Source organism: Tyto alba, unplaced genomic scaffold (assembly GCF_018691265.1).
Source record: "Tyto alba isolate M040663 unplaced genomic scaffold, T.alba_DEE_v4.0 Super-Scaffold_17, whole genome shotgun sequence".
In the NCBI taxonomy this organism is placed as follows: Eukaryota; Metazoa; Chordata; class Aves; order Strigiformes; family Tytonidae; genus Tyto; species Tyto alba.
In genome coordinates, this window is record NW_024881279.1 from 22,053,624 (window position 1) to 22,080,486 (window position 26,863).

The window sequence follows — 26,863 nt, forward strand, 5'->3', positions numbered from 1 at the left end:
CTCCCTCCATCCCTCCGCTCCTGGCACGAGAGGATGCGCATCCGCACGCTGTCACAGAACTGCGGTGGCACAGAAACGCGTATGAGAAGTGACAGGCATCGGCTAAACATGGGGCAGCACAGTCCAGGCACGCTCCGGCTGAGCACATTTCCCAGAGGGGGTTTAAGAGCACAGTTAATGGAGGCAGTCGATTCGACCCCTGTTAAACTTTTTTTTTTTTTTAATTAAAAAAGGAGGAGAGAGGGAAGAAAAAAAAAAAAAAAAAAAAAAAAAAAAAAAGTCTCTTTCCTGCTTCGCCTTCTGGACAACTTAAAGTGACACGGATTATTGGAGAGAAGGATCTCTCTTCTGAGAGTCCCCAGTTGGATCACCCACAGCCACAGATGAGCTCCCATCCAGCCCGCCAGAGCAGGATGGGGATGGCTCGGGTGGGCAGGGGAAAGTGGGAAGCAGTCGAATTACTTGTAGAGAAGTAAATATCGGTGCCAGAGAGATCCTGAATGCTGGACAGGCTCAGCCGCTGTGGGGAGAGACGAGCTCATACAACGCAGAGATAGCAGATCACAAATGAAAAAAAAAAAAAAAAAATCAAATCAAAGCTCTCTGCTCCCCCGATTTTCAGCACCAAGAGCACAGTTAGCAACTATTAGCAACTACCCCCTAAACAGGTGGGGGAGGGCAGAAAGCATTTCAAAATAGTCAAATGCACTCCTGGAAAACCTTCCTGGAATGACCTCCAGCAGCAATTTACACAGATGGACCTCAAGCTCTGACAACCCTTCTGGTCTTCTCTGTTTCCAGCTTCCTTCTGTGAGAGATTATCATGAGCTCCTGATCGATCAAAAGCAGCAGGCTACATATGTGTGACAAGGACAAATCTTAACCTTTCTTCTGTTCACTGTGTTTCTTTATGCAGCTGAAAATTTCCACGGAAGTCAAAAAGAGCATTTCAGTTATACATAGCAGAAGGGTCTTTCAAAATAGGAGAAAATCGGGAGCACAGCCAACAGTCATACATTAAAAAAAAAAAAAAAAAAAAAAAAATCGATGCATCTGCATTCTCACAACTCAGCAAAACCTCACAGTGAGGTTTTGCTATCCTGCCTGCACTGGAGCATGCCTCAGTCATCCCCAGCAAAAGCATCTGTGCATATTATTATTTTTTAACTCCAGGTGCCCCTGGCAGTATCTGAATGTTGCATTTTGCTTCTACTGCATTGACGCTACAGCACCCATTAGAGCTGCGGGGTGGGGGGCTGAGTGCAGGAGCTACAGAGATGGTGTGCATCCACCTCAATTCACACACTATCTCAATTTGTTCAATGGACCACTGCACACAGTATACAGTGTAAGTATTTACAGTATGCTTTTTTTTATTATATTTTTGACTGTTAACTGCAGAAATCCCCAACTCCCACCTAGTCACCACAAAATATGCATCCAGACTCCTCCCACCCCAAATTTGCCCTAGACTCCTCTTCTGCCAAGATACGATGTCATATACAATATATGAAAAAGTTGCTAGCTTTACTGCTCTGTAGTGATGCACGGTCATTGTAAACACCCCAAACCAGTGCAATAATACTTACTAAAGTCACGAGAAAGACTGATAAATTTCCCTTAACATTGGCCTGTGGCAAAGATAAATCCATCCACCTGGAAAGGCTACGGCAACCACGTGTTGGTGTTTTCCAAGATGTACTCACCTTTTGAGTATCTGGCAGCCTACATTGATTTTGTATTTAATTCACTCATTTTCTACTCATTTACCATCCAAAATACCTTTTTCAACTTTATGCTACATCTCTTTAATTGTGTTTAGTTGCCTAATGCTTGTTTACAGGGCTCTAAGGGAACCTGCCTTCAATTCTGTTTCTTTTAAACATTTTTAAACCTTCCAACACTGCTTCAGTATTTTGACACCCCTTGCCCTATTGTCCTTTTCCACACTCTGCTGTGAACAGTGACGTCCCCAGCACCCAGGCAGCTTCACTCACCAAAACACACGTTGCCAGCACCACCTCAATACCCAGCTGTTACCAGTCCAGCCTGGATGAGTGCCTGATCCACACACTGCTCTCAAGTAGACAGCTCTGGGACACAGCCAAAATCCAGTGCTTAGTAATATTAAATATCCAGGGCCAGTTACACAACAACCCCTCCTGCCGTGGAGGGAGTAACACTATTGTGCTGTGGGAGCAGAATCCAGCTTTGCCCTTTGTATGAAGCCACTGCTCTGCTCGGCAGAGCCCCAGGCACATTTCTCCTTGCCTGTTTTGCTCTACCTCCCACATCCGGCTGTCCTGGGGGTCTCAAGAGTGCCTTTACACCCAGTTTCTCCACTCTCACTCTTGTTTGGCTGCACTTGCAACCCAGCCCCTCTTTTCAGGTTCTCCAGTCTCAGAGGTCTCCTCTCCATCTCAAGTCACTTACCCTTATTACGTTATTTGCACATCATATTAAACACTTTTAATGTAGACACTTCCCTTGGCATCACAGTGGATAATGCAATCACTGTTTTAAACCCATCATCTTTGATCTCACATTTGCCATCTCCATACTGTTTCCTATTCCCTTCCTTCAGCTTGACCCGTTCGTAAAGCCAGTTCAACCCGAGTCACCAAGGGCGTAGTCCAAGACCTCTGTGGTCTCACTCACCGCTACACAACCCCTCATCACATCCCACTCCCTGACGTGTACACAGAGCATTTCCTCCACATCCCTCCGCCCAACAGGCTGCATTTACACTGCCTTAGAGTCCCAAGCATTCCTTATGTATTCTTTCTCCCATCCCATCTTATATTTTCAGCCAATCATCCCCTTTTCCGTCAATAAGAGGTCATTACTCCTGCCATGCACATTGTGCTTGGAACAATGGTAGCAGCCAGAACAAAGGAGAGCAAAGGCAAAGAAATAAAGGTGAATAGTAAAACCGTGTTACCTCGGGTCTGTGGAGAGCACACGGCTGCACCACACGAAGGGCCACTCGTGTTTGAACACCATCATCTACATCAGCGATGATTTTAAAGCACCATTTCTGCGGGCAGCACAGACGCGGAGCCATGCCTTCGGCAGAGGTTTGCAGGACACATCCCCCTCGGTGCTGAGGCTTGGGAAAGTCCCAGGGCCAGGACCGAGGAGCTCCACTGGTGCTAAATTAGGACACAGTGGGAGACAGCAGAAGGGGCTGAATCCCTTTCGGGGGAGCAGACGGAGCAACAGCCCTGAAGTTTCTCCTCTGAAGGGAATCCATGAGCTCTCCGCGGCGGCAGCTTTCCCCGGATCGACGGGCAGCCCCAGCCCTCATCTCCACCCGGAAAAGAGCACGTGAAAAGCTCGTCCACGGACGGGAGCCCGGTAGTAAATAGGGTCTGGCTGTGAACTGAGGAAGACCGGAGACCCTCCTCGGACCAAGCCGCCGTCGGCAGTGCAGGGACTCCGCGACCGCCTTTCGTGCGTGGGCTCCTCCGGACAGAGGCGACCCGAAACACCGGGTTCCTCCCGCTCGCGACCCGGCATGGCAGGCAGCCCGCACTGTCCCCCGTGGCAGTGTGTCGTCCCTCCGCCTCCGTGGGCTTACTCTCAGCCCTGTGCCTCCCCCACGAAAGGCGCGGGTGGAGCATCTCTGCTGTTGTTCCCGCAGCTCTGACCCCCGCTCCACGGAGGCAGGCTGTGCCTGCAGGAAGAGCGGGCACCGATGTCAGGATACCCTTCAACAAGCCACGGGAGTTCGCAGCTGCTACGTGGGGACGGCGGGAGTGGAGATGACTGAAAGGAGCCCGGGAGAACAATCTCGTACGCAGAGGTTTTCTATAGATTTCAGAGAACTCCCCGAAAACCCTCATGACCCACATCAAGTCACAGAAATACGGACTCGCGAAGTGCTATTCGGTATATTGCAGACAAGAACTCGTCTTTTGAACGCGAGGACACAGATTCGCTTATTTATCCTCAGTCAGAGACCACCGGGCTTGGCGGAGGCTGCCCGGGTGGCCACCAGCGACAGCGGGTACGGGGGACCAGTCCCACTCGTGTGGCAGGGCAGCTCCGAGCCGAACACACCCGGCGTCCCTCGCAGCTCCTCCGGCAGCCGTGCCGGGCATTTCCCTGCTTGTAAAATCCCCAGTTCCGAGGCTGCAAAACAGCCTCCGGTCGCCACGGCGCTGCCGGCGCCGCTTCACCGCCCCTTCCGCTGCCTGCGGAGCCGCCCGCGGAAGCGCTCTGCAGCGCACCGCGTCTCACGGCATCGCTGGTAATCAGCATCGTTCTCCAACATAACATGCGGCGGAGATGAGAGTCTGGGCTTGCAGCGATTGACAACCCTGCGCGGGATTGTTGTCTTTTATTCAAGACAGTGAGTGGGTATTCTAGCGTCTTCTCTTAACGACTCCTGCCCAGATTATGCTACGAAGTAAAAGCAACCACGAGCTCTGTTTCTAAAGTTAAGATTGTTCTATTTTTCTAAAAGAAATACTGCAGTATTTCCTGACAGTGTACAGCTACAATAAATCCCATTCAGACCTTCAATTCATTACTGCAATCAGAGAAACCAAGAGAAACCGTACGCAAGCCAAAGCCTCCCCTGCCCCAAACTATCGTCATTAAGAGACTCCACTTCGCCTTTAACCACAGCCCAAGGAAACGAGTTGCTTCCCGCACCTGTGCGCAATTACTGTGTTTTCCCATCCTCTTCTACAGAATTAATTAAACCCTCTTATAAACTTAACCAGAAGGTTTTCCTTTGGGAGGTCGCAGCTTGCTGTTCCTGCCTTGTCCAATACCCATGTGAATTAAGGAAAAGAAGCGACAGCTCTACAAATGAAGGTAGTTCACGCATAATTAAGAGGTGATGACCCACTCCTCTTAAACACATCAGCTATCGGACATGATCAAAGGAGACTAGAAACACAATCCCCAGCAAATACACAAAGAACTCAAAAGTAAAGCCCTTACTGAGTGAACTAGAACAGGCGCAGGAAGGAAAGAGAAATTCGTAGGGCACGCTCACATTTTTATATGGCTCAGTGGAAGGTAACTCACTCCTACGATTTTTTTTTTTTTTTTTTCAAAATTAACATGAAGCTTTCAACTTTCTTCCTGTTTTCGGTACACCTATAAGCACCATTCTTGTCAATTTGGAACAACAATCTGCGATTTTATTTTTCTTAGTCCACGTCCTTCGTCTAAAACGCTTCTATTAGTACAAAACCCGACAAAATGTACGTTCTCAAAAAAAATGCCTGCTTTACAGATATCATTTGCCATAAAAGTACGGTAGTTATCCAAACGGGTGTCTGGCGAATTGAACACGTAACACGAAAATGAATTATATAAAGGTACTGCTCGCTCTTACTATCCCAGCAGCCCTACAGACTTCATTTTTATGCTATAACGAAAATTAGATATAAGAGATCTTCGTTTTTCCCTGTGGAAGTTGGACAAGGAACAAGAAACATGACCGTAACAGCTCATTACAAAGAGTGCTTGGGAGCTGATCTCGAGGAGAAGGGAGTCGATGTAGCGTCGTGCTTGGCCAGGATAAACTGCTTCGATAACGGTGTTAAAACCCGGTAATTAAGCAATCATGCTCCATACAGGGAAATCGATGTGGAAACCAGTATCGAAAATTTCTTTCCAGCAGCATCTGTGTTTCCATGCTTCTTCTGCTCTCCTGCTGGAAGAACCAAAAGTTTTCGACCTACCATCTTGAGACTATTCAATACGGTTCTCCCTTCTACGTTTCCCTTAACAACTCTTCCTCCTTTTATCGATTCCCACCAATTTTTGACTTTGCTTTCCACAGCAAGCTTCTGGGGTGGAAGGGGTAGAACACATGCCACAATAATAAAAAAAGAGCGGGAGCAGGTGTGGAGAGAGGAGCAGCCCTTCTTTCAAACAGCTCTTCACTTTTTCATATAGTGACCTGTACCTCACTCCACTTTTTTCACCAGAATTCCAGAGGCAGAATATTACTTATAAGCTCCACCAACGTTTATCCCCCACACTACAACCCATAACTATCACTTCATTGTATTTCAGCTTCTTAAGACTAGCGAAACCCACCAAACAGCGAGCTCCTCAAACAACAACATCCCGAGCGAGACTTGGCACACGTGAACAGGATATTTATCAAAGGAAGCGTAAATACACCTTGTTTCAGAGAGACCTAGTACCGTAATAACAGTAACCCTCACGGACTACCAAAATTCTGGGCAACTCCCAGGTGTTTTCATACTTTGAGAGACTCTAGAAAAAGGGAAATAAAAGAGTCGCTAACACCTAATCCTGCCCTATGATGCTAAATCGCGGGGAAAACCAAAAAAATCTTACAGGGTTAAGAATACGTTTAACCATAACGTCCTATGCAACAAAACGAACAAACGAGACCGAATAAATTAAAAGGAGATGTGGAAATTTTTCAAGGTTTTCAGGTAGTCAAAAAATGAAACTTCAAAACGTGAACACGTATGTCTAACGCGGATCATTACAGCTACATCCAACAGCAATACAAGTCTAGGACTAGCACTGTAAAATTAGTAGCACAGAGAAGGTGTTTTAATACACCGATGACCCACGAAGAATAACAGGTAAAAAGAACTAACAAAGAGAAGGGGGGAGGGGTGGAAAAACAGTATTTGTGAACACACTTACCACCCCTGAGGCAAGTGGGGAGAGAGACGGCCCCTTTACGGTACAACCGTTTCCGGGCGGCGGCGGGAAGTTGGGGCTGAAAACCATCAGGTCGCTCTTGCCCGCGCCGTCCGCCACGCACAGGCTCCGGCTCTGCCGCTGCGAGTACGACCAGCTCCCCACTTCGCTGGCGCACACCAGCGTCGCCGGCCCGGGCCCCGCCAGCACGGCCGCCCGCGGCGCCCACCGCGACGCCCCGTACAGCACCACCGCCAGCAGGAACAGGCTCGACACCGCGCAGATGGCCACCACCAGCCACACGTTCGTCGCCGCCGCCGCCGCGCCGCCCTCCGCGCCCGCCGCCGGCCGCAGCCCCGGCCCCGACGACCACGACGACCACGACGACGACGAGGAGCCCGCGGCCGCCAGCGCCGCCTCGGCGCCCTCCACCAGCGACACGCTCAGCGTGGCCGTGGCCGAGCGCGCCGGCTCGCCGTGGTCGCGCACCACGATCACCAGCCGCTGCCGCGGGCCGTCCGCCTCCTCCAGCGCCCGCGCCGTGCTCACCTCGCCGCTGTACAGCCCCACGCGGAACGGGCCCTTCCCCCGCGGCTCCCACAGCTCGTAGCGCAGCCACGCGTTGTAGCCCGAGTCCGCGTCCACCGCGCGGATCTTCGCCACCACCTGCCCCGCCGGCGCCCCCCACGCCGCCCACGCCCACAGCGCCTCCGAGCCCCCCGCGGCCCCGGCACCCGGCCCGCCGCCGGCGGGCGGCAGCAGCGCCGGCGCGTTGTCGTTCTCGTCCACCACGAAGAGCTGCACCGTGGCGTTGCCGCACAGCGGCGGCTCCCCCGCGTCCACCGCCCGCACCTCGAACTGCAGCACCTGCACCTCCTCGTAGTCCAAGGGCCGCAGCGCCCGCAGCCGCCCGCTCTCCGCCTCCACCGACACGTAGCTCGACGCCGCCCGCCCCCCGACGCCGCCCTCCGCCACCGAGTAGCTCACGCGCCCGTTGCCCGCCTCGTCCGGGTCCCGCGCCCACAGCCGCGCCAGCTCCGCGCCCGCCGCGTTGTTCTCCCGCGCCAGCACCGTGTACACGGCCTGCGCGAACGCCGGCGCGTTGTCGTTCACGTCCGACACCGGCACCCGCACCCCGCGGCTGGCGCGCAGCGGCGGCGCCCCGCCGTCCTCCGCCCGCACCTCCACCTCGTACTCCGACACCCGCTCCCGGTCCAGCGCCTCCCGCAGCACCAGCGAGTACGAGCCCGCGAACGTCGCCACCAGCCCGAACGGCGCCGCCGGCCACACCGCGCACCGCACCCGCCCGTTCGCCCCCGCGTCCCGGTCCGACACGCTCAGCAGCGCCACCACCGTCCCCACCGCCGCGTCCTCCGGCACCGGCACCGACAGCGACGTCACCCACACCTCCGGCGCGTTGTCGTTCACGTCCAGCACCTCCACCTCCACGCTGCAGTGGCCCGACAGCGGAGGGGAACCTTTGTCTCTCGTCTCTACCATGATCTCGTAACTATCCCTTTCTTCGTAGTCTAATTTCCCCTGAAGTCTGATTTCTCCTTTCTTTTCGTCGACAGTGAACATTTCTATGACTTCTGCACTGACCTGCCTACTAAATAAATATATAATGTCACTATTAATGCCTTCATCCAAATCCGTGGCACTGAGCGTGATTATCAGGGTCCCGTGCTCTGAACCTTCTAAAACTTTCACTTTATACACCGACTGGTTGAACTGGGGCGCGTTGTCGTTGGCGTCCAGCACCGAGATCACCAGCTCCATCGTGCCTGTCAGCGACGGCCGGCCCCCGTCACTCGCCGTCACCAGCAGCCGGTGCACGGGAAGCGTCTCGCGGTCCAGCCCTTTCGTGAGCACCAGAAACAGGGATTTACTGCGCGAGTTACTGTTTTCTTCCTCTATTCTAAAATGCTCGCTGGGGCTGAGGGTGTAGGAGAGCTGCGCGTTGGCCCCGATATCCGCATCCGACGCGCCCTCCAGCGGGAAGCGGGACCCCGGCAGCGACAATTCCGCGATGTTCAAGGCTTCTTCGTTTACACGGAAGAGCGGCGCGTTGTCGTTGATGTCGGTGACCTCCAGCTCCACGTGGAAGACGCGCAGCGGCCGCTCCACCAGCACCTCCAGGCGCAGGGCGCACGGCGCGCTCTTCCCGCACAGCTCCTCCCGGTCCAGCCGCGAGCTCACCACCAGCGCCCCGCTCGCCCCGCTCACCTCCACGCTCGCCCGCCGGCCCTGCGCCACCAGCCGCAGCCGCCGCGCCTCCGGCTCGCCCGCCTCCAGGCCCAGGTCCTGCGCCAGCCGGCCCACCACCGTCCCGGCCTTGGCTTCCTCCGGCACCGAGTAGCGCACCTGCCCGCCGCCCAGCGCCCAGGCCGCCTGCAGCACCAGCACCCGCACCACGGGCCCCCAGCACCCGCCCATCGCCGCCGCCGCCCCCCGCCCGGGCCCCGCACGGCTCCCCGCCGCCGCCCGGACGCACCGGCTCTCCCTCCCGCCTTCGAGGCTCCCCCGGCAGTCGCGGGGCTCCGCTCTACGCCCCGCCGGCCCCAGCCCGCCGCATCCTGCCTCCCGCCGCCGCCACCCGCTGACGGCAGCCGTGACCGCGGCTCGGGGAGGAGCTGCCGCCCTCCCGCACGGTCGCGGCGTCTTCGCGGCCGACAGCGGCACCTCGTGTCCGACCGCGGCTCCTCCCGCTCCGCCGCCGCCTCCCGCAGCAGCGCTCAGCTCCAGGAAGTACGAGCCGTGGCTCCCCCCCCGCTCGGCGTCATGCCCCGCGATTTCTCCTCGGGCCATTTCCCTTCATCGGAAACGAGAATAGGTGGCTCTGCTCCTCTCTTCCTCGCTTCTCTGCTCCTGTCTTCCTCTTCTCCTTCACTTCCCTAAAGGCGCTTTAATTGATAGTCACTTGGAAAAAATATTTCCTGAACACCTACGTGAACACAGGTATCACAGCTGGGAAAGTCTTCACTGAAAAGCGCCTACTCCACTTCTGATTTTCTGACTTTGAATTAGGCCTTCTCAGCAACGCGTAGGGAAGACATTTTCCTCATTTCTTTCTTTGCGAAGAGAGTTCAGCTATCTCCTCTACAGAAGAAGACTGTGTCATTGATCTTCCAGCTATGGAAAGTACTCAGATGTCCAGAAGACATAGATTCACACGGAATTTGTCTGTGTCTAGTACAGCAACGCTAAAACAAGTAGAAATTGCTTACTTTTTTTCTGTGGCTTTGTGACAGTGATGTAGCTGAGCAATCCCATGCATTGTCCTTGGTTTTCATGCAGTAAATAGTAGAAGGAGGACATCATATTGCAAAGAACATTTGTGTCTGTCCATGACAGAATGGGTTTGCCTTTTGCAGTACAGGTCCAACCTAAGAAACCAGCAATGCATACAAGTTCCAAAGAGTTTCAACTCCATCGGTGACTCCCTAAATCTGTATGTTAGTCTGACGTTAACCCACACAGGAGAAATCCTCTTGGAAGGGTGACAGAGCTCTCTAGTAGTCTTTATGTGTCCAGTGAAGTATTTCCTGTATGTTTTATTCGCCACTTGTAGCTGCACAATGGATGACAAGTTTATTCTTACCTTTTTAGGCAGGTAGGCACCCACAGTAGAGCAAAACAACCCAATACTGATGGTGATGAGCTCCTGTAGGACACAATACAGTCATCCACCCATGATGTAATGGAAGACAACACAAACAGGTTACACTCCTGCTCTGGGAAGGTGCAGTTTCTCTTACAAAATGTGCCCAGACTCCCACCTCTTCCACTGACATAAACACACCAGGGCCCCTTCTCTGCACAGCTATGGACACTTGCTGCTACCCCACCATGCTGGCCAGGCAGCAACATGAAATGCATGATTTCACCCAGTAGTAAGTTGCTGATTGTACCACAGACGTGTCAATAATGCAACAGGAGGTCAAAACAAAATGAAGATACCAAATCCTTAAAAAAAAAAAAAAAAAATATCCAGGTAGGTTTGTCAATAGACCATCTTTATGAATGACATCTGTTGCTATTTTAACAGTTGTCTTGATTTTATTTCCAGGTCTCCATTGTCAGGGCTGAGTTCAAGGATCACTGTTCATGATGTCAGGGAAGCAGCGCTGGAAAAGGAAACAGGTTTTGGCCAGCCTCTCAAATCCCTGCTGTATTGCCAGCATTTCTTCAGAAACAGAAATTAAACCTGAAGCATCACAGTATTCTCTTGAGGTAAACCTCATCTTAAGAAGCTACAAGAGAGTGAACCACAGCGATGGCAAGGGGCACAAATTCGGAAATCAAGCTGCCAACGCTATTTGGCAGCATGGCTGTTGCTCACAATTACTGAGACGTCTCCTGAGAAAGGCTAGTTAAGCCACACTGCCCATGGGGGGGATCAGGAGTCTCAAGTGTCATCCCAGTCACTTCCTATTCATGTGATCATCATAAGGCACCCACGCGACACACAAAGTAACAGTTTCTTTTAAAAAATAATCTCAGGAAGGGGAGAAACAAAAACAAACAAAAAGCCCCACAAACAAAGCCTTCCACAGTAGGGTACATTGAACTAGCAGAGTCAGGAACCATAGCTGAGGTGCTTCTACAGATATATTTTCCCACGAAAAACAAGTCCATAAACAATAGATATCGCCTACTATAGAAATATAGCTGCACGTTTTTCACACCTACCTTGTTCGTGCTCTTCTGCTGTTAAGTACTTTGCATTAGAAAGTACATTGACATCGTACTTGGAAAGGGGCAACGTGAAACGCTTCTACTCTCTTGTCCATGTTCATATTAATTCTGTAGTAGTTCACAAACTAATATACGCCATGCAAGGTGAATAGAGTAGAACCTGGATTATCGGCTATGATCACCTTACACGATCTTTTTTTCAGAGGAGAATCAAAACCGAAGACAGACTTCTGATTAAGGAAAAACTGGAAACCAGCACTTTGCAGCAACCCAAAGCAAAAAGTTAATTAAAAATGCCCTGCCTGCAAGACAGGAAAATGTACACAAATAAAGACGCGCCATACAAAATGAAAGAAGGCTGAAAGAGGGAACTGGAGCTGTGATTAACTACACAGATGGTAGGAAAACCAAAGCTGGTCATTTCAGCAATATAATAAGGTCAACACTACACTCGGGCAAACATCTTTGCCAGGAACCATGTCATTTAATAACTCATCAAGGGATCTCAAAAACTCATGGAGAGTGATGAAACTAAGGTTACAGGAGATATTACCCTACAGAGAGGAGTTAAAATACCTGTCTGCTCAGAACTGCAGAGAGAGATTATGACACTCAAGACCTAGGTGGGAAAATGTCAAAAGATTTTCCATGCAGAACAACACAAAGTTGAGGAGAAGAAAAAAAATGTGGCTTCATCAGAGACTGTAACTGATCTGAAACAACCTTTTAAGGGACTGAGATTACATCTTTGGCTTAGAGAAAACAGTGATATGAATACATCAGCTCCATGCCCAGTCCGAATCAAAAAGGTAAGTCTTATGACACAATGGAAGAAAAGAAGGCATTTATTTCAAATTTGCAGAAATATAAGATTCTCAAACGCTTCCAATACTTTTGTGGAGGTCTCCCCCTTCTTAACACTGTAATAACGGAGAAGACCAGCAAGATGACCAAAGATTTAGAGCAGCTTCTGTTTAAGGAACATTAATTGTGTTAAAAAAATAAAAGACTATAAAGAAAAAGCAAAAGTACTATGAAGAATGTTAGGAAGGAAAGACATGAAAATCTAGATTGGAAAACACTCAGAAAACCCAACCAACTTCAAGATTTGCGCCTCTCGAGGTGGGTTTCGACTGGACATTTATATACATATTTTAAATCCCAACATATGATCTCGACGTCCCCATCTCCGCTACAACATTATACGAGCTGCTACAGAAAACAGCACCCGACACCATCACAAATAAGCTAGAAATGAAAGAGTAAACGATCACGTGAAGCTATAAGCATTGAGGTTTAAATTCTATAGAAAATGATTGCAGAAGGGATCCCGGAACTTCCGTGCCCGAGGAAGAGCATACACTGGCATAAAAAAACTGCAACACTGAAACAGCTTGCAGAGGAAGAAGATGCAACGAACACTGCAGGCAGCAGTCAGAGAGTCAGCGTCCACCACGCATCCCCGCCCGCGGGCCCCGGGGGCTGAGCCCGGCTCCCACCAGCGCCCGCCCACGGCACGCGCGGCGGAAGGGCGGGAGGGGGGAAGGAGGGAAGGAGGGAGGGAGGGAGGGAAGGGGCGGGAGGCGACAGAGGGAGGGCCACTGACCGTGTCCGGCGGAGCGGGCGGCTCCGGCTGCGTCTCCTTCGCCGCGGGGCCGGGCGGCGGCGGGAAGTTGGGGCTGAAAACCATCAGGTCGCTCTTGCCCGCGCCGTCCGCCACGCACAGGCTCCGGCTCTGCCGCTGCGAGTACGACCAGCTCCCCACTTCGCTGGCGCACACCAGCGTCGCCGGCCCGGGCCCCGCCAGCACGGCCGCCCGCGGCGCCCACCGCGACGCCCCGTACAGCACCACCGCCAGCAGGAACAGGCTCGACACCGCGCAGATGGCCACCACCAGCCACACGTTCGTCGCCGCCGCCGCCGCCGCCGCGCCGCCCTCCGCGCCCGCCGCCGGCCGCAGCCCCGGCCCCGACGACCACGACGACCACGACGACGACGAGGAGCCCGCGGCCGCCAGCGCCGCCTCGGCGCCCTCCACCAGCGACACGCTCAGCGTGGCCGTGGCCGAGCGCGCCGGCTCGCCGTGGTCGCGCACCACGATCACCAGCCGCTGCCGCGGGCCGTCCGCCTCCTCCAGCGCCCGCGCCGTGCTCACCTCGCCGCTGTACAGCCCCACGCGGAACGGGCCCTTCCCCCGCGGCTCCCACAGCTCGTAGCGCAGCCACGCGTTGTAGCCCGAGTCCGCGTCCACCGCGCGGATCTTCGCCACCACCTGCCCCGCCGGCGCCCCCCACGCCGCCCACGCCCACAGCGCCTCCGAGCCCCCCGCGGCCCCGGCACCCGGCCCGCCGCCGGCGGGCGGCAGCAGCGCCGGCGCGTTGTCGTTCTCGTCCACCACGAAGAGCTGCACCGTGGCGTTGCCGCACAGCGGCGGCTCCCCCGCGTCCACCGCCCGCACCTCGAACTGCAGCACCTGCACCTCCTCGTAGTCCAAGGGCCGCAGCGCCCGCAGCCGCCCGCTCTCCGCCTCCACCGACACGTAGCTCGACGCCGCCCGCCCCCCGACGCCGCCCTCCGCCACCGAGTAGCTCACGCGCCCGTTGCCCGCCTCGTCCGGGTCCCGCGCCCACAGCCGCGCCAGCTCCGCGCCCGCCGCGTTGTTCTCCCGCGCCAGCACCGTGTACACGGCCTGCGCGAACGCCGGCGCGTTGTCGTTCACGTCCGACACCGGCACCCGCACCCCGCGGCTGGCGCGCAGCGGCGGCGCCCCGCCGTCCTCCGCCCGCACCTCCACCTCGTACTCCGACACCCGCTCCCGGTCCAGCGCCTCCCGCAGCACCAGCGAGTACGAGCCCGCGAACGTCGCCACCAGCCCGAACGGCGCCGCCGGCCACACCGCGCACCGCACCCGCCCGTTCGCCCCCGCGTCCCGGTCCGACACGCTCAGCAGCGCCACCACCGTCCCCACCGCCGCGTCCTCCGGCACCGGCACCGACAGCGACGTCACCCACACCTCCGGCGCGTTGTCGTTCACGTCCAGCACCTCCACCACCACCTTGCAGTGGCCCGACAGCGGGGGCGTCCCCATGTCTCTTGCCTTAACTTGTAGGTCGTAGACAGTGACGGTCTCAAAGTCCAGGGCGCCCGTCAGGCTGATATCTCCGTTCTTCCCATCGATCTTGAACACATCTGACGCCCAGGGTGGAACAATCATATCGATTTCATAAATCACTTCTCTGTTACTTCCCAAGTCCGGATCCGTGGCGTTCAAGTGCGCCACCAGAGTCCCCTTAAAGGCGTCCTCGGGCAAAAGCACGTTGTACACCGACTGGTTGAACTGGGGCGCGTTGTCGTTGGCGTCCAGCACCGAGATCACCAGCTCCATCGTGCCTGTCAGAGACGGCCGGCCCCCGTCACTCGCCGTCACCAGCAGCCGGTGCACGGGCTGCGTCTCGCGGTCCAGCGCTTTCGTGAGCACCAGAAACAGGGATTTACTGCGCGAGTTACTGTTTTCTTCCTCTATTCTAAAATGCTCGCTGGGGCTGAGGGTGTAGGAGAGCTGCGCGTTGGCCCCGATATCCGCATCCGACGCGCCCTCCAGCGGGAAGCGGGACCCCGGCAGCGACAATTCCGCGATGCTGAGGTTCTTGCGGGCGGCGGGGAAGAGCGGCGCGTTGTCGTTGATGTCGGTGACCTCCAGCTCCACGTGGAAGACGCGCAGCGGCCGCTCCACCAGCACCTCCAGGCGCAGGGCGCACGGCGCGCTCTTCCCGCACAGCTCCTCCCGGTCCAGCCGCGAGCTCACCACCAGCGCCCCGCTCGCCCCGCTCACCTCCACGCTCGCCCGCCGGCCCTGCGCCACCAGCCGCAGCCGCCGCGCCTCCGGCTCGCCCGCCTCCAGGCCCAGGTCCTGCGCCAGCCGGCCCACCACCGTCCCGGCCTTGGCTTCCTCCGGCACCGAGTAGCGCACCTGCCCGCCGCCCAGCGCCCAGGCCGCCTGCAGCACCAGCACCCGCACCACGGGCCCCCAGCACCCGCCCATCGCCGCCGCCGCCCCCCGCCCGGGCCCCGCACGGCTCCCCGCCGCCGCCCGGACGCACCGGCTCGCCCGCCCGCCCCGCCCCGCCCCGCGCCGCCCCGCGCCGCCCCCCCGCGCTCCCAGCCGGGCTCCCCGCCGCACCGGCCCGGAGCCGCCGTTGCTGAGCCTGCAGCGACACCGTGTGCTGCTCCGCCGCCCGCCGCGCTCCCCGCCATCGCCCGCGCCGCCGGCCCCGACCCGCTCCGCTCCTCTCCCGGCCCTGCCCACCGGCCTCCTCTCGCCGCCGCTTCGCCGAGCTCCTCGCTGCTGCCTTTGCGCTCGCACACCCGCCTCGCTCGCCGCCTTCCTCTGCCGCCTTCCAGATTGCCTCCGCCGGCCCCCTTTTGATTTCTATCGCTTCCCCTTTCCTTCTTTCATTTTCTTCCTTCTCTTTTTCTATTTTCCTACATCTCTTGTTATTCTTCTTCTCTTTTCATATTTATGGTTTCTCAATTCCCTTCTCGTTCCTTCTTTCCCCTTCCCTCCTTCCCTTTTCCTCCTTCTCTTTTCCTCTTTGCCTCCTTTCGTCCTTTTATTTTCTTCTTTTTTCTCTTCCTTCTTCTGTTTCCTTCTTTTCCTCCTTTCCTCCTTCCCTCCTTCCCTCTTCCTCCTTCTCTTTATTCTCCTTTCTCCTTCCCTCTGCCTCTTCCTTCTTTTCCGTCTTCTTTGTCTCTTTCGTTCTTGCCGTGCCCTGCCCTAGTAGTTACGCCCCTTTCCCTTCTCTTTCCATTCTTCTCTCTTTCTTGTCGCCGCTCGCAGATCAACAGCCGCCCCCCGCGGCGACCACCAAAGTCGGAGCCGGCAGCACTAATTAGGGGCCATCAGCGCTAATTAGGGGCCATCAGCGCTAAGTAGGGGCCAGCAGCACCGGAGCGCGGGGCTCTCACCCAGGCGGAGGGACCAGCCCCGTTCACCGCCGAGAGGTAAGGGCGGGGCTCGCTGGTCTTCTGCATTACGGTCTCTTTCTTCCTTTCCGATCTTTGTCATATTCTTTCCTTTTCTCCCTTCCTTCCTTAATTATTTCCTTGTTTCATTCTTCCGACCGTCTTGCTTCTCTTCCTCTCTTTCCTTCTGTCTCTCCCTCAACACATCTCTGTGCACAGTTAGAGCGCCGCTGCATGCTAGTAAACTCATTTATCCTTTCTTCCTTTCCCTCTCTTCTTTCGTTCTATTTCTTGATTCGTTGGTCTCTGTTTTAATACCTCTACGTTCTTCCTTCCTTCCTTCCTTCCCTTCTTCCCACTCTTTCTCCTCGTTTTCTCTTCCAGGTATAGCCCCATCCAACCACAACCACACACACCCCCTCTCTTCTCTCTTTGCCTCTGCTTTCTCTCCTTAACCAATAGCTTATCTAGATGACTTCACCATGCTTGCCGTGAAGCACAGACATGTCCTTTGGCAACAGCTCTCATTCTTCTTCCCTTCTGATCTCCGTTCCTCCACACGGGGAACAAACTTCCTGCTTTGCTCCAGCCTATGCAAGACACACAGACTGTCCCTGCACCTCCCCTTCTGGAAGAAGACCACACTCTTCAGCCTCCGTCCACGAAGGAAGAGAATCCACCACGGCCTGAAACACAAGCCCAGGCCCCAGCTACTTCGACATCTGGGCAAAGAGGATCCAATGAGTCCAACCAACCCAGGGGACTCTTCCATTCGGGGGCTCGAGCCCAGCATAGCCCAGCAACACCAGGCTCCTGGAAGGCTGAAAAAGCACAAGGAAACCACAGCTCACGAGTACTCGTCATACACTTTGAGGAACAGCCAGTCTTCCGGCCTTCTTTTCCACTTGCATGACGAAAGAAAAGCTCATAATTCCCCTTTCAGGCAGGCATGTTCCAACAGAACAACAGTGCAAGAACCTTGGTACCCAGGGACAGGATTCCCCACAGAACACTCCTCACTTATCGCATGATTGACCCATCAAAAGCCACAAAGGTAAAACCATGCCATTTACACTGAGAACATCTCCTCCATGCCCAACACATCTGCTCCAAGAAACACATCAGGGTCCCTCCTCCACCCCTGCTTGCCGCCCCTTGCTCGCGCTCTGCCTGCAAGCAGCAAGAAAGGAATGAGAGCAGTCAGAGGTGCTTTGCTGGTCCAACCACAGAATCACAGAATAGCCCACGTTGGAAGGGACCCGTAAGGATCTTCAGGTCCAACTCCCAATCCAGAAAACACTCAGGCAACTCAACATGTAGAAACCATGACTAAACAGAAAGAAAAGTACATCTCTCTCGCAGACAACTCTTCCTTCAGAACCAGCGACTTACCTGCAGCATCACTGCTTGCCTCTCCAGAAAAGAAACATTTTCAGGGGAGGGGAACTGGTCTAAAGGGACATTTTCCCTTAACATTATCAGAGAATTCTGGGCAAGATGGATAGGAAAAAATGGCCTGCATGCTGCAGAAGCCTCGCAATCACAGCACAGTGCACAGTGCTCCACTAAGCACTTTGATCCCAGGGGAAGCAGGAGGGACACCTGCAAGCTAAGGACATTCTCTCCATGTCAACCTCCGCTCAGGAGACTCCCAAAGCCATCCCCCACACTGATGGCCAACGGCCTGAAACTCTGACACCCAACACCTGCCAAAATTCAGCGGTCTGCATTTCATCCATGTTACCGATATGAGAGAAAGAAAAGAAAAGTAAATACAGAGATGGTAGTTTTTGGCAAGAGGAGAGAAGAAATCCAAAGGATCCCATTCTGCCGTATCAAAGCACAAGTTTGTCAACTTCTCGAATATGAAGAGCACTTGTTCAGCTGCCTAGCAAGACTGAGAGCAGAGAGGTAACCAAGGGGAGGTTCAGAGAAGGCTGGCCAAATTTGATTGACATTGGAAAAAGCTTCAGTTTAACAAACACCCTTCCCCATCCAAAGTAAGGGCTCCAAGCTGTGTAGGGCAGATGTCTTCTCGTCTGACAGGAGTAGTACGGAGAACACCAAGGTGCGGGGATTTGCAGTACTTCTGGAGGTCCTCAGAGGATCCCAGGCAAGCACCAACGGTGCAACGAGCATCTTCCCAAGGTTTTCTACTGGAATCCTCTATCCCAATCCCTGGGAAATGGGATCTCCAGCTAAGCAGACATTCCCCAGTTCTTCCCCAATGACACAGTCCATGTTCTACACAGAATCTCCATTTCTTCAGGATAGACTCTTCCCCACTAAGAGTCAACCTTCCCCAAACGGATGCCCCAAGCCCCACTCTGTGGCACTCAGAGGATCGCTGCCACAGTACCCACACGTGGTTCCACCACACCACCATGCCCCAGCAGTAACACCCACATTGAGCATGATGTGGGTTGTCACACATCCTCAAATTCCCCCACCACTGGCACAAAGAACTTATGGATGGATACAAAGCCACACAGTGTATCTGGGGTTCTTCCCAGCTGCGTAAACTACATCAACTACCTTGAACCTTTCCAGCAACCTCAGATGGAAACACCACAGTGCTGCACATTTGAGTTCTTAAAGATGATGTGATTAGAGGTGTGACACATCTGATCCCAAATGTGAAAGCACAAATGCATACACGAGGTCAACTGGATGGGAGAATTTTCAAAACCAGAGCTGGGCTGTTGTAAGGGATTTTGCATATACGTACATGTATCTGAGTTAAGCATGACAAGGGGACACACCATCACTTCTGAGGCCGACTCTGCAAGTGCACAAGTAGGGGAAAGCAAGCACACACAGATTACACCCACCTCCTCATCCCATCCACTTACAAATCCTGCCTGAGGAAGAGCAAGGAATCCTCATGGCAACAGTAACAGATGTGGAAGCTCTTCCACTACACAAGCACAGCAGGCTGAAGCACGACCCTCCCATAACACTCCTCTCAAAATAAGCGGGAAGTGCTTCATCAGACCACGTTCAGCAGTCAATCCCGTAGCAGCACTGGTGACTGTCTCTGGTGGGAGATATTCCTAACCTCAATGGACATTGTGGGCATCTCAATACCCTGTAACAATCTCAACCTCCAGAAGGACTCCAACTCCAGACCCTTGGAGTCTGGGAATGGACCCTGAGAAAGAACACTCTCTGTGCATCCTGCCTCATGCTTTCGGCTAGGCATCCTCCAGTCCCCACTCTGCTGGTACATGTATTCTCAGGATAAGCAGATCACCTCCCTTCTTGGCTTTTGGCATGGTCCATGGTCTTCCCAGTGGTTTCCACTTCCCTCAGACAAGTCTTCCCATTGCTCAAAGTCAACCCTCACATCAGGAGATGCCCAGGCCCTACTCAGTGCCACTCCCACATTCACCTCCATGAAACTGCCACAGTTTCCTTTCAGCCCAGCGCTTGTGGCCTCCTTCATCTAGGACACCACCATGGAAAAACATACAGATCATATCGCATATGCCGTGTCCAGCAGACTCTACACAGCTTACCCGTCATGTTTGGCAATGCTTCAGTAATCTCAGATGGAAATCTTACGCACAAAGGACCACTTTTATTTCCAGAGATAATCAGACAACAGAGAAACATTTGTGTTGGAAACAACCATTGAGAGTATCGAGTCCAATCATTAACCTGTCAAGTCCACCACTAAAGCATGTCCCTAAGCACTACGTGTTTTAAATACCTCCAGGGATGGGGACTCAATCACTTCCATGGGAAGCCCCTTCCAATGCTTGACAACCATTTGTGGTTTAGAAATTATACCTACTCTCTAATCTAAGCCTCCGCCGGAGTAACCTGAGGCTGTTTCCTCTCATCCTATCACTTGGCACTTGGTGAGAGAGACCAACACCCACCTCGTTACAACCACCTTTCAGGTAGATGTTGGAGTCTCCCCTCAGTTTCCTCATTTTCACCAGATTAAAAAAGAAAAAAAATAGTTCACTCAGCAAGTCCTCCTAGAAAGCCCTTGATCTCTAGACCTGCTTCACTGTTCCTCTCGGTACACGCTTCAGCACCTCAACGTTGTTCTTGTAGCAAGTGGCCAAAACAGAACAAAGCATTCAACATGCAGCCTCACCAGTGCTGAGTACAAAGGGACCATCACTCCCCTAGTCCTGCTGGCCAGAGTATTTCTGATATAAGCCAGGATGCTACTGGCCTTCTTGGCCACCTGGGCACACGGCCAGCTCATATTCAGCCGGCTGTCCACCAACACCCCCAGCTCCTTTCCCACCAGGCAGCTTTCCAGCCACTCTGCAGGGACGCCCGAACTACGTGATCTTTAAGGTCCACTCCAACACAAACCATTCCATCACTCTAGGATCACGGCAACATCAGCAGCTGAGGAAGCTGCTGTAGATGCCCACCACTATGCAAGGACAGCAGTTTGAAGCGCTACCCTCCCACAACAGCTTTCTGAAAACCTGAGGCAAAAGGTTCATCAGACAGCATTCAGCAGCCTGCATGTCACCCCTCCCACCAACACATTGCCCCCGGCAGGCAGGCAGCAGCGTGAGGGCCTGTCTCTGGTGGCAGATATTCATACAGCATTGGGGGCATTTCAATACCACACACAATCTCAACATCCGCACGGCCTCCAGCTCCAGGCCCTTCGAGCCCGGGAAAGGATCCTGGCCACGAACACTCCGTGCCCATCCTGCCTCATTCTTTCCTCCAAGCATCCTGCATCCCCCACTCAGCGACATGCCTTCTCAAGACAAGCCGAACAAACCCTTTGCTGGTCTTGCAATATGTCCCATGGTCTTCCCAAGGATTTCCAGTTCCCGCAGACAAGTCTTCCCACCGATCAAGGTCACCCTTCGCATCAGGAGATGCCCAGGCCCTGCTCAGTGCCACCGCCACACTCCCCTCCGTGACATGCCACAGTTTCCTTTCACACCTCCAGCTTCAAACCAACTATGGCTTACCCTGGCCATCTATGAGAGCACCAGAAAAAACACACAGAGGTATCACATCCACGGTGTCCAGCAGGCTCCTGCTGCTGACCCATCATGTCTGGCAACACTTCAGCTATCGCAGCTGGAAACATGGCAGGCCTGGCAGCAATACTCTTTCTAAAGGTGATGTCAGGACAGCTCTAAATGGCAACGGCATTGATTTCACATTCTGAGAGAAAAAACAAATCGCTGATGAGCACGCTACCGAAATGGATGATACCGACTGTGGAGGAGAATTTGAATTGGATTTAGTGGGGGCTCAGCAGATCTTTGGGTTTGGGGTGTTTTTCTGTGTTTTGTTTTGCTTTGCTTTTTTCAGAAAAGAGTATTTCCAGGGCTTTTGAAACAATATGGCTCATGACGGAAGTTTGAATGAACATTAAAACCAGCCAGCGTATTTCATGCTACTTCTCTCGCAAACAACAAAAGTCCACAACGAGGGGGACACATGGAGCAGGAAAAGAAAAAGAAAACTCCCGTTTCAAACACACTCACCTTAGGTGAAACTCCTCTGCCTCAACAATTTACACTACTAAGTAGAGCAACAGGACAGTTTCAAAAAGAACAGAGGAAAAGTCCCTGTGGCTTCCCCTGCTTTCAGAATGACTCCGATGACCCAACTCAAATGGAGAAATGACACCACGGGGAGTGAAAACTCTCAACTCCCTGTTGCCACCTTCCATCCCGTCTCTTGCAGAGAACGAGGGGAGGGGTTTCAACAACGCTGACGCAAACACTGTCAGCAGTCAGCAGAGGCAATAGGCAGTAAGTAGTGCCCGGGCGACTGTCACCACCCCAGCCTGAGCGTCTCGGGTCAATCAGACAGTATTCAGCAGTCTGCGTGTCACCCCTCCTAATCAACACGCCGCCCACGTCATTCAGGCACCACCACAAGGTTCTGTCTCTGGTCGAGGACCTTCGTTACCTCCAAAGACATTGTGGGCATTTCAATACCACGCGCTAGCTCGAGAGCCAGGAGGCCTCCAACGCCAGACCCTTGGAGCCTGGGAAAGAAAGGATCCTGGCCAGGAACGCTTTCTGTTCTTCCTGCCTCGAGCTTTCCTCCAGGCATCCTCCACTCCCCTCTCTGCGACTCGCCTTCTCAAGATAAACACCTCATCTCCCTTTCCTGTGTTAAGACATAGCCATGGTTTTCCAGTAATTCCCAATTCCCACAGACAAGTCTTCCCACCGTTCCAGGTCACCCTTCGCAGCAGGAAATGGACAGGCCCCACTCAGGGCCACCGCCACATTCACCTCACACTCCCGTGGCTTCAACACTCTCAGATGGAAATGCTACAAACCTGGGAGCAATGCTACTTAGAGAGGGGATGTCAGCACAACACTGAGAGCAACAGGCACTGCGTTCATGGTGTCAGAAAACAACCCCAGGTATTGACAAGCCAACCAGTCTCATCAATGATAAATACCCTGTAGAAGGATTTGGTGTTGACCTCTTGGGGTGAAGTATTTTGGGTCGGCTGTTTCGCTTTGGGTTTTTTTGTGTGTTTGGGGGTTTTGCTTGTTTATTGTTGGTTCGTTTTGTTTTGTCTTTCTACTGTTCTGTCTGTTCTTTCTACAAGAGGATTTGCGAGTGTTTTTTCTCAAGCTGTGGCTTCCGAATCAAGTGTTGAAAGACCATCAAAGCAGGGCAGCATATATCCCACTTGTGCTCTGGCCAAGAAGGCAGCTCCCCAGCCCGAGAGCTGGGCGGAGCAGGGACAGAACATTTCCCCTCTGCAAACCCTTCGCGGGGGGACGCTCCTCCTCCTCCAGGTAACTCACACGGCTAAACGCAGCTTCGACGCCCTGCGGGAAAAAAAGCCCGCGCCGCCGCCCCTGCTTTCGGAATGACTCTGCTGCAGAGCTGCGAGCCCCCGCTGCGGGCGGGAACCGCTGCTGGGTGCGGCGACACCTTCGCCGCCCCCCCCGGCCCCGCCAGAGCCGCGGGGCTCCCCAGAGGACGCGAGGGCAGAGGCCGAGGTGCCGGTGCCACCCGCCACGCACCCCCCGCCCGCGGGCCCCGGGGGCTGAGCCCGGCTCCCACCAGCGCCCGCCCACGGCACGCGCGGCGGAAGGGCGGGAGGGGGGAAGGAGGGAAGGAGGGAGGGAGGGAGGGAAGGGGCGGGAGGCGACAGAGGGAGGGCCACTGACCGTGTCCGGCGGAGCGGGCGGCTCCGGCTGCGTCTCCTTCGCCGCGGGGCCGGGCGGCGGCGGGAAGTTGGGGCTGAAAACCATCAGGTCGCTCTTGCCCGCGCCGTCCGCCACGCACAGGCTCCGGCTCTGCCGCTGCGAGTACGACCAGCTCCCCACTTCGCTGGCGCACACCAGCGTCGCCGGCCCGGGCCCCGCCAGCACGGCCGCCCGCGGCGCCCACCGCGACGCCCCGTACAGCACCACCGCCAGCAGGAACAGGCTCGACACCGCGCAGATGGCCACCACCAGCCACACGTTCGTCGCCGCCGCCGCCGCCGCCGCGCCGCCCTCCGCGCCCGCCGCCGGCCGCAGCCCCGGCCCCGACGACCACGACGACCACGACGACGACGAGGAGCCCGCGGCCGCCAGCGCCGCCTCGGCGCCCTCCACCAGCGACACGCTCAGCGTGGCCGTGGCCGAGCGCGCCGGCTCGCCGTGGTCGCGCACCACGATCACCAGCCGCTGCCGCGGGCCGTCCGCCTCCTCCAGCGCCCGCGCCGTGCTCACCTCGCCGCTGTACAGCCCCACGCGGAACGGGCCCTTCCCCCGCGGCTCCCACAGCTCGTAGCGCAGCCACGCGTTGTAGCCCGAGTCCGCGTCCACCGCGCGGATCTTCGCCACCACCTGCCCCGCCGGCGCCCCCCACGCCGCCCACGCCCACAGCGCCTCCGAGCCCCCCGCGGCCCCGGCACCCGGCCCGCCGCCGGCGGGCGGCAGCAGCGCCGGCGCGTTGTCGTTCTCGTCCACCACGAAGAGCTGCACCGTGGCGTTGCCGCACAGCGGCGGCTCCCCCGCGTCCACCGCCCGCACCTCGAACTGCAGCACCTGCACCTCCTCGTAGTCCAAGGGCCGCAGCGCCCGCAGCCGCCCGCTCTCCGCCTCCACCGACACGTAGCTCGACGCCGCCCGCCCCCCGACGCCGCCCTCCGCCACCGAGTAGCTCACGCGCCCGTTGCCCGCCTCGTCCGGGTCCCGCGCCCACAGCCGCGCCAGCTCCGCGCCCGCCGCGTTGTTCTCCCGCGCCAGCACCGTGTACACGGCCTGCGCGAACGCCGGCGCGTTGTCGTTCACGTCCGACACCGGCACCCGCACCCCGCGGCTGGCGCGCAGCGGCGGCGCCCCGCCGTCCTCCGCCCGCACCTCCACCTCGTACTCCGACACCCGCTCCCGGTCCAGCGCCTCCCGCAGCACCAGCGAGTACGAGCCCGCGAACGTCGCCACCAGCCCGAACGGCGCCGCCGGCCACACCGCGCACCGCACCCGCCCGTTCGCCCCCGCGTCCCGGTCCGACACGCTCAGCAGCGCCACCACCGTCCCCACCGCCGCGTCCTCCGGCACCGGCACCGACAGCGACGTCACCCACACCTCCGGCGCGTTGTCGTTCACGTCCAGCACCTCCAGCTCCACGCTGCAGTGGCCCGACAGCGGTGGGAAACCTTTGTCTCTCGCTTCGATACGAAAATCAAATACAACGACTTCTTCAAAGTCCAGGGCGCCCGTGAGATGGATCTCCCCCGTCTTCGGGTTTACAGTAATCAAATCTCTGCCACTCAGGGGAATAAAGTTGGTTGCCGTGTAGGTCACATCACTGTTAATTCCCTCGTCCGGATCGGTGGCGTTCACACGCACCACCAGCGTCCCCCCCGCAGCGTTCTCCGGCAGCTGCACTTTATACACCGACTGGTTGAACTGGGGCGCGTTGTCGTTGGCGTCCAGCACCGAGATCACCAGCTCCATCGTGCCCGTCAGAGACGGCCGGCCCCCGTCACTCGCCGTCAGCAGCAGCCGATGCACGGGCTGCCTCTCGCGGTCCAGGGATTTCGTCAGAACAAGATCCGGTATAAAATTTCGCTCATTCAATTTTTTTAAATCCAGACCGAAGTGCTCGCTGGGGCTGAGGGTGTAGGAGAGCTGCGCGTTGGCCCCGATATCCGCATCCGACGCGCCCTCCAGCGGGAAGCGGGACCCCGGCAACACCGATTCCGCGATGCTGAGGTTCTTGCGGGCGGCGGGGAAGAGCGGCGCGTTGTCGTTGATGTCGGTGACCTCCAGCTCCACGTGGAAGACGCGCAGCGGCCGCTCCACCAGCACCTCCAGGCGCAGGGCGCACGGCGCGCTCTTCCCGCACAGCTCCTCCCGGTCCAGCCGCGAGCTCACCACCAGCGCCCCGCTCGCCCCGCTCACCTCCACGCTCGCCCGCCGGCCCTGCGCCACCAGCCGCAGCCGCCGCGCCTCCGGCTCGCCCGCCTCCAGGCCCAGGTCCTGCGCCAGCCGGCCCACCACCGTCCCGGCCTTGGCTTCCTCCGGCACCGAGTAGCGCACCTGCCCGCCGCCCAGCGCCCAGGCCGCCTGCAGCACCAGCACCCGCACCACGGGCCCCCAGCACCCGCCCATCGCCGCCGCCGCCCCCCGCCCGGGCCCCGCACGGCTCCCCGCCGCCGCCCGGACGCACCGGCTCGCCCGCCCGCCCCGCCCCGCCCCGCCCCGCCCCGCGCCGCCCCCCCGCGCTCCCAGCCGGGCTCCCCGCCGCACCGGCCCGGAGCCGCCGTTGCTGAGCCTGCAGCGACACCGTGTGCTGCTCCGCCGCCCGCCGCGCTCCCCGCCATCGCCCGCGCCGCCGGCCCCGACCCGCTCCGCTCCTCTCCCGGCCCTGCCCACCGGCCTCCTCTCGCCGCCGCTTCGCCGAGCTCCTCGCTGCTGCCTTTGCGCTCGCACACCCGCCTCGCTCGCCGCCTTCCTCTGCCGCCTTCCAGATTGCCTCCGCCGGCCCCCTTTTGATTTCTATCGCTTCCCCTTTCCTTCTTTCATTTTCTTCCTTCTCTTTTTCTATTTTCCTACATCTCTTGTTATTCTTCTTCTCTTTTCATATTTATGGTTTCTCAGTTCATTTCTCGTTCCTTCTTTCCCCTTCCCTCCTTCCCTTTTCCTCCTTCTCTTTTCCTCTTTGCCTCCTTTCGTCCTTTTATTTTCTTCTTTTTTTCTCTTCCTTCTTCTCTTTCCTCCTTTCCTCCTTCCCTCCTTCCCTTTTCCTCCTTCTCTTTATTCTCCTTTCTCCTTCCCTCCGTCTCTTCCTTCTTTTCCGTCTCCTTTGTCTCTTTCGTTCTTGCCGTACCGTGCGCTAGTAGTTACGCCCCTTTCCCTTCTCTTTCCATTCTTCTCTCTTTCTTGTCGCCGCTGGCAGATCAACAGCCGCCCCCCGCGGCGACCACCAAAGTCGGAGCCATCAGCACTAATTAGGGGCCATCAGCACTAATTAGGGGCTATCAGCGCTAAGTAGGGGCCAGCAGCACCGGAGCGCGGGGCTCTCACCCAGGCGGAACGACCAGCCCCGTTCACCGCCGAGAGGTAAGGGCGGGGCTCGCTGGTCTTCT

General features: G+C 56.3%; 2 protein-coding genes across 3 annotated transcripts in view; both read right to left on the minus strand.

The window, feature by feature from the left end:
- Nucleotides 1-15,423, minus strand: part of LOC104362792 (protocadherin alpha-C2) — a 99,522-nt gene extending 84,099 nt beyond the window's left edge. The window contains exon 1 of one of the 2 annotated variants that reach the window (XM_032988486.2): nt 12,953-15,423. In XM_032988486.2, the coding sequence (XP_032844377.2) occupies nt 12,953-15,388 (2,436 nt within the window). In that variant the 5' untranslated portion in view covers nt 15,389-15,423. Of the gene's footprint in view, nt 1-6,651; nt 9,130-12,952 lie in introns of those variants that run through there. The other variant, XM_042789955.1, reaches the window with a different exon arrangement.
- A 7,153-nt stretch (nt 15,424-22,576) lies between these two features.
- Nucleotides 22,577-25,921, minus strand: LOC122153213 (protocadherin alpha-2-like). The gene has a single exon (XM_042789958.1). It carries the CDS (start codon nt 25,884-25,886, stop codon nt 22,938-22,940), a length of 2,949 nt encoding a protein of 982 aa, XP_042645892.1. The 5' UTR covers nt 25,887-25,921; the 3' UTR covers nt 22,577-22,937.
- Nucleotides 25,922-26,863: the final 942 nt, after the last annotated feature.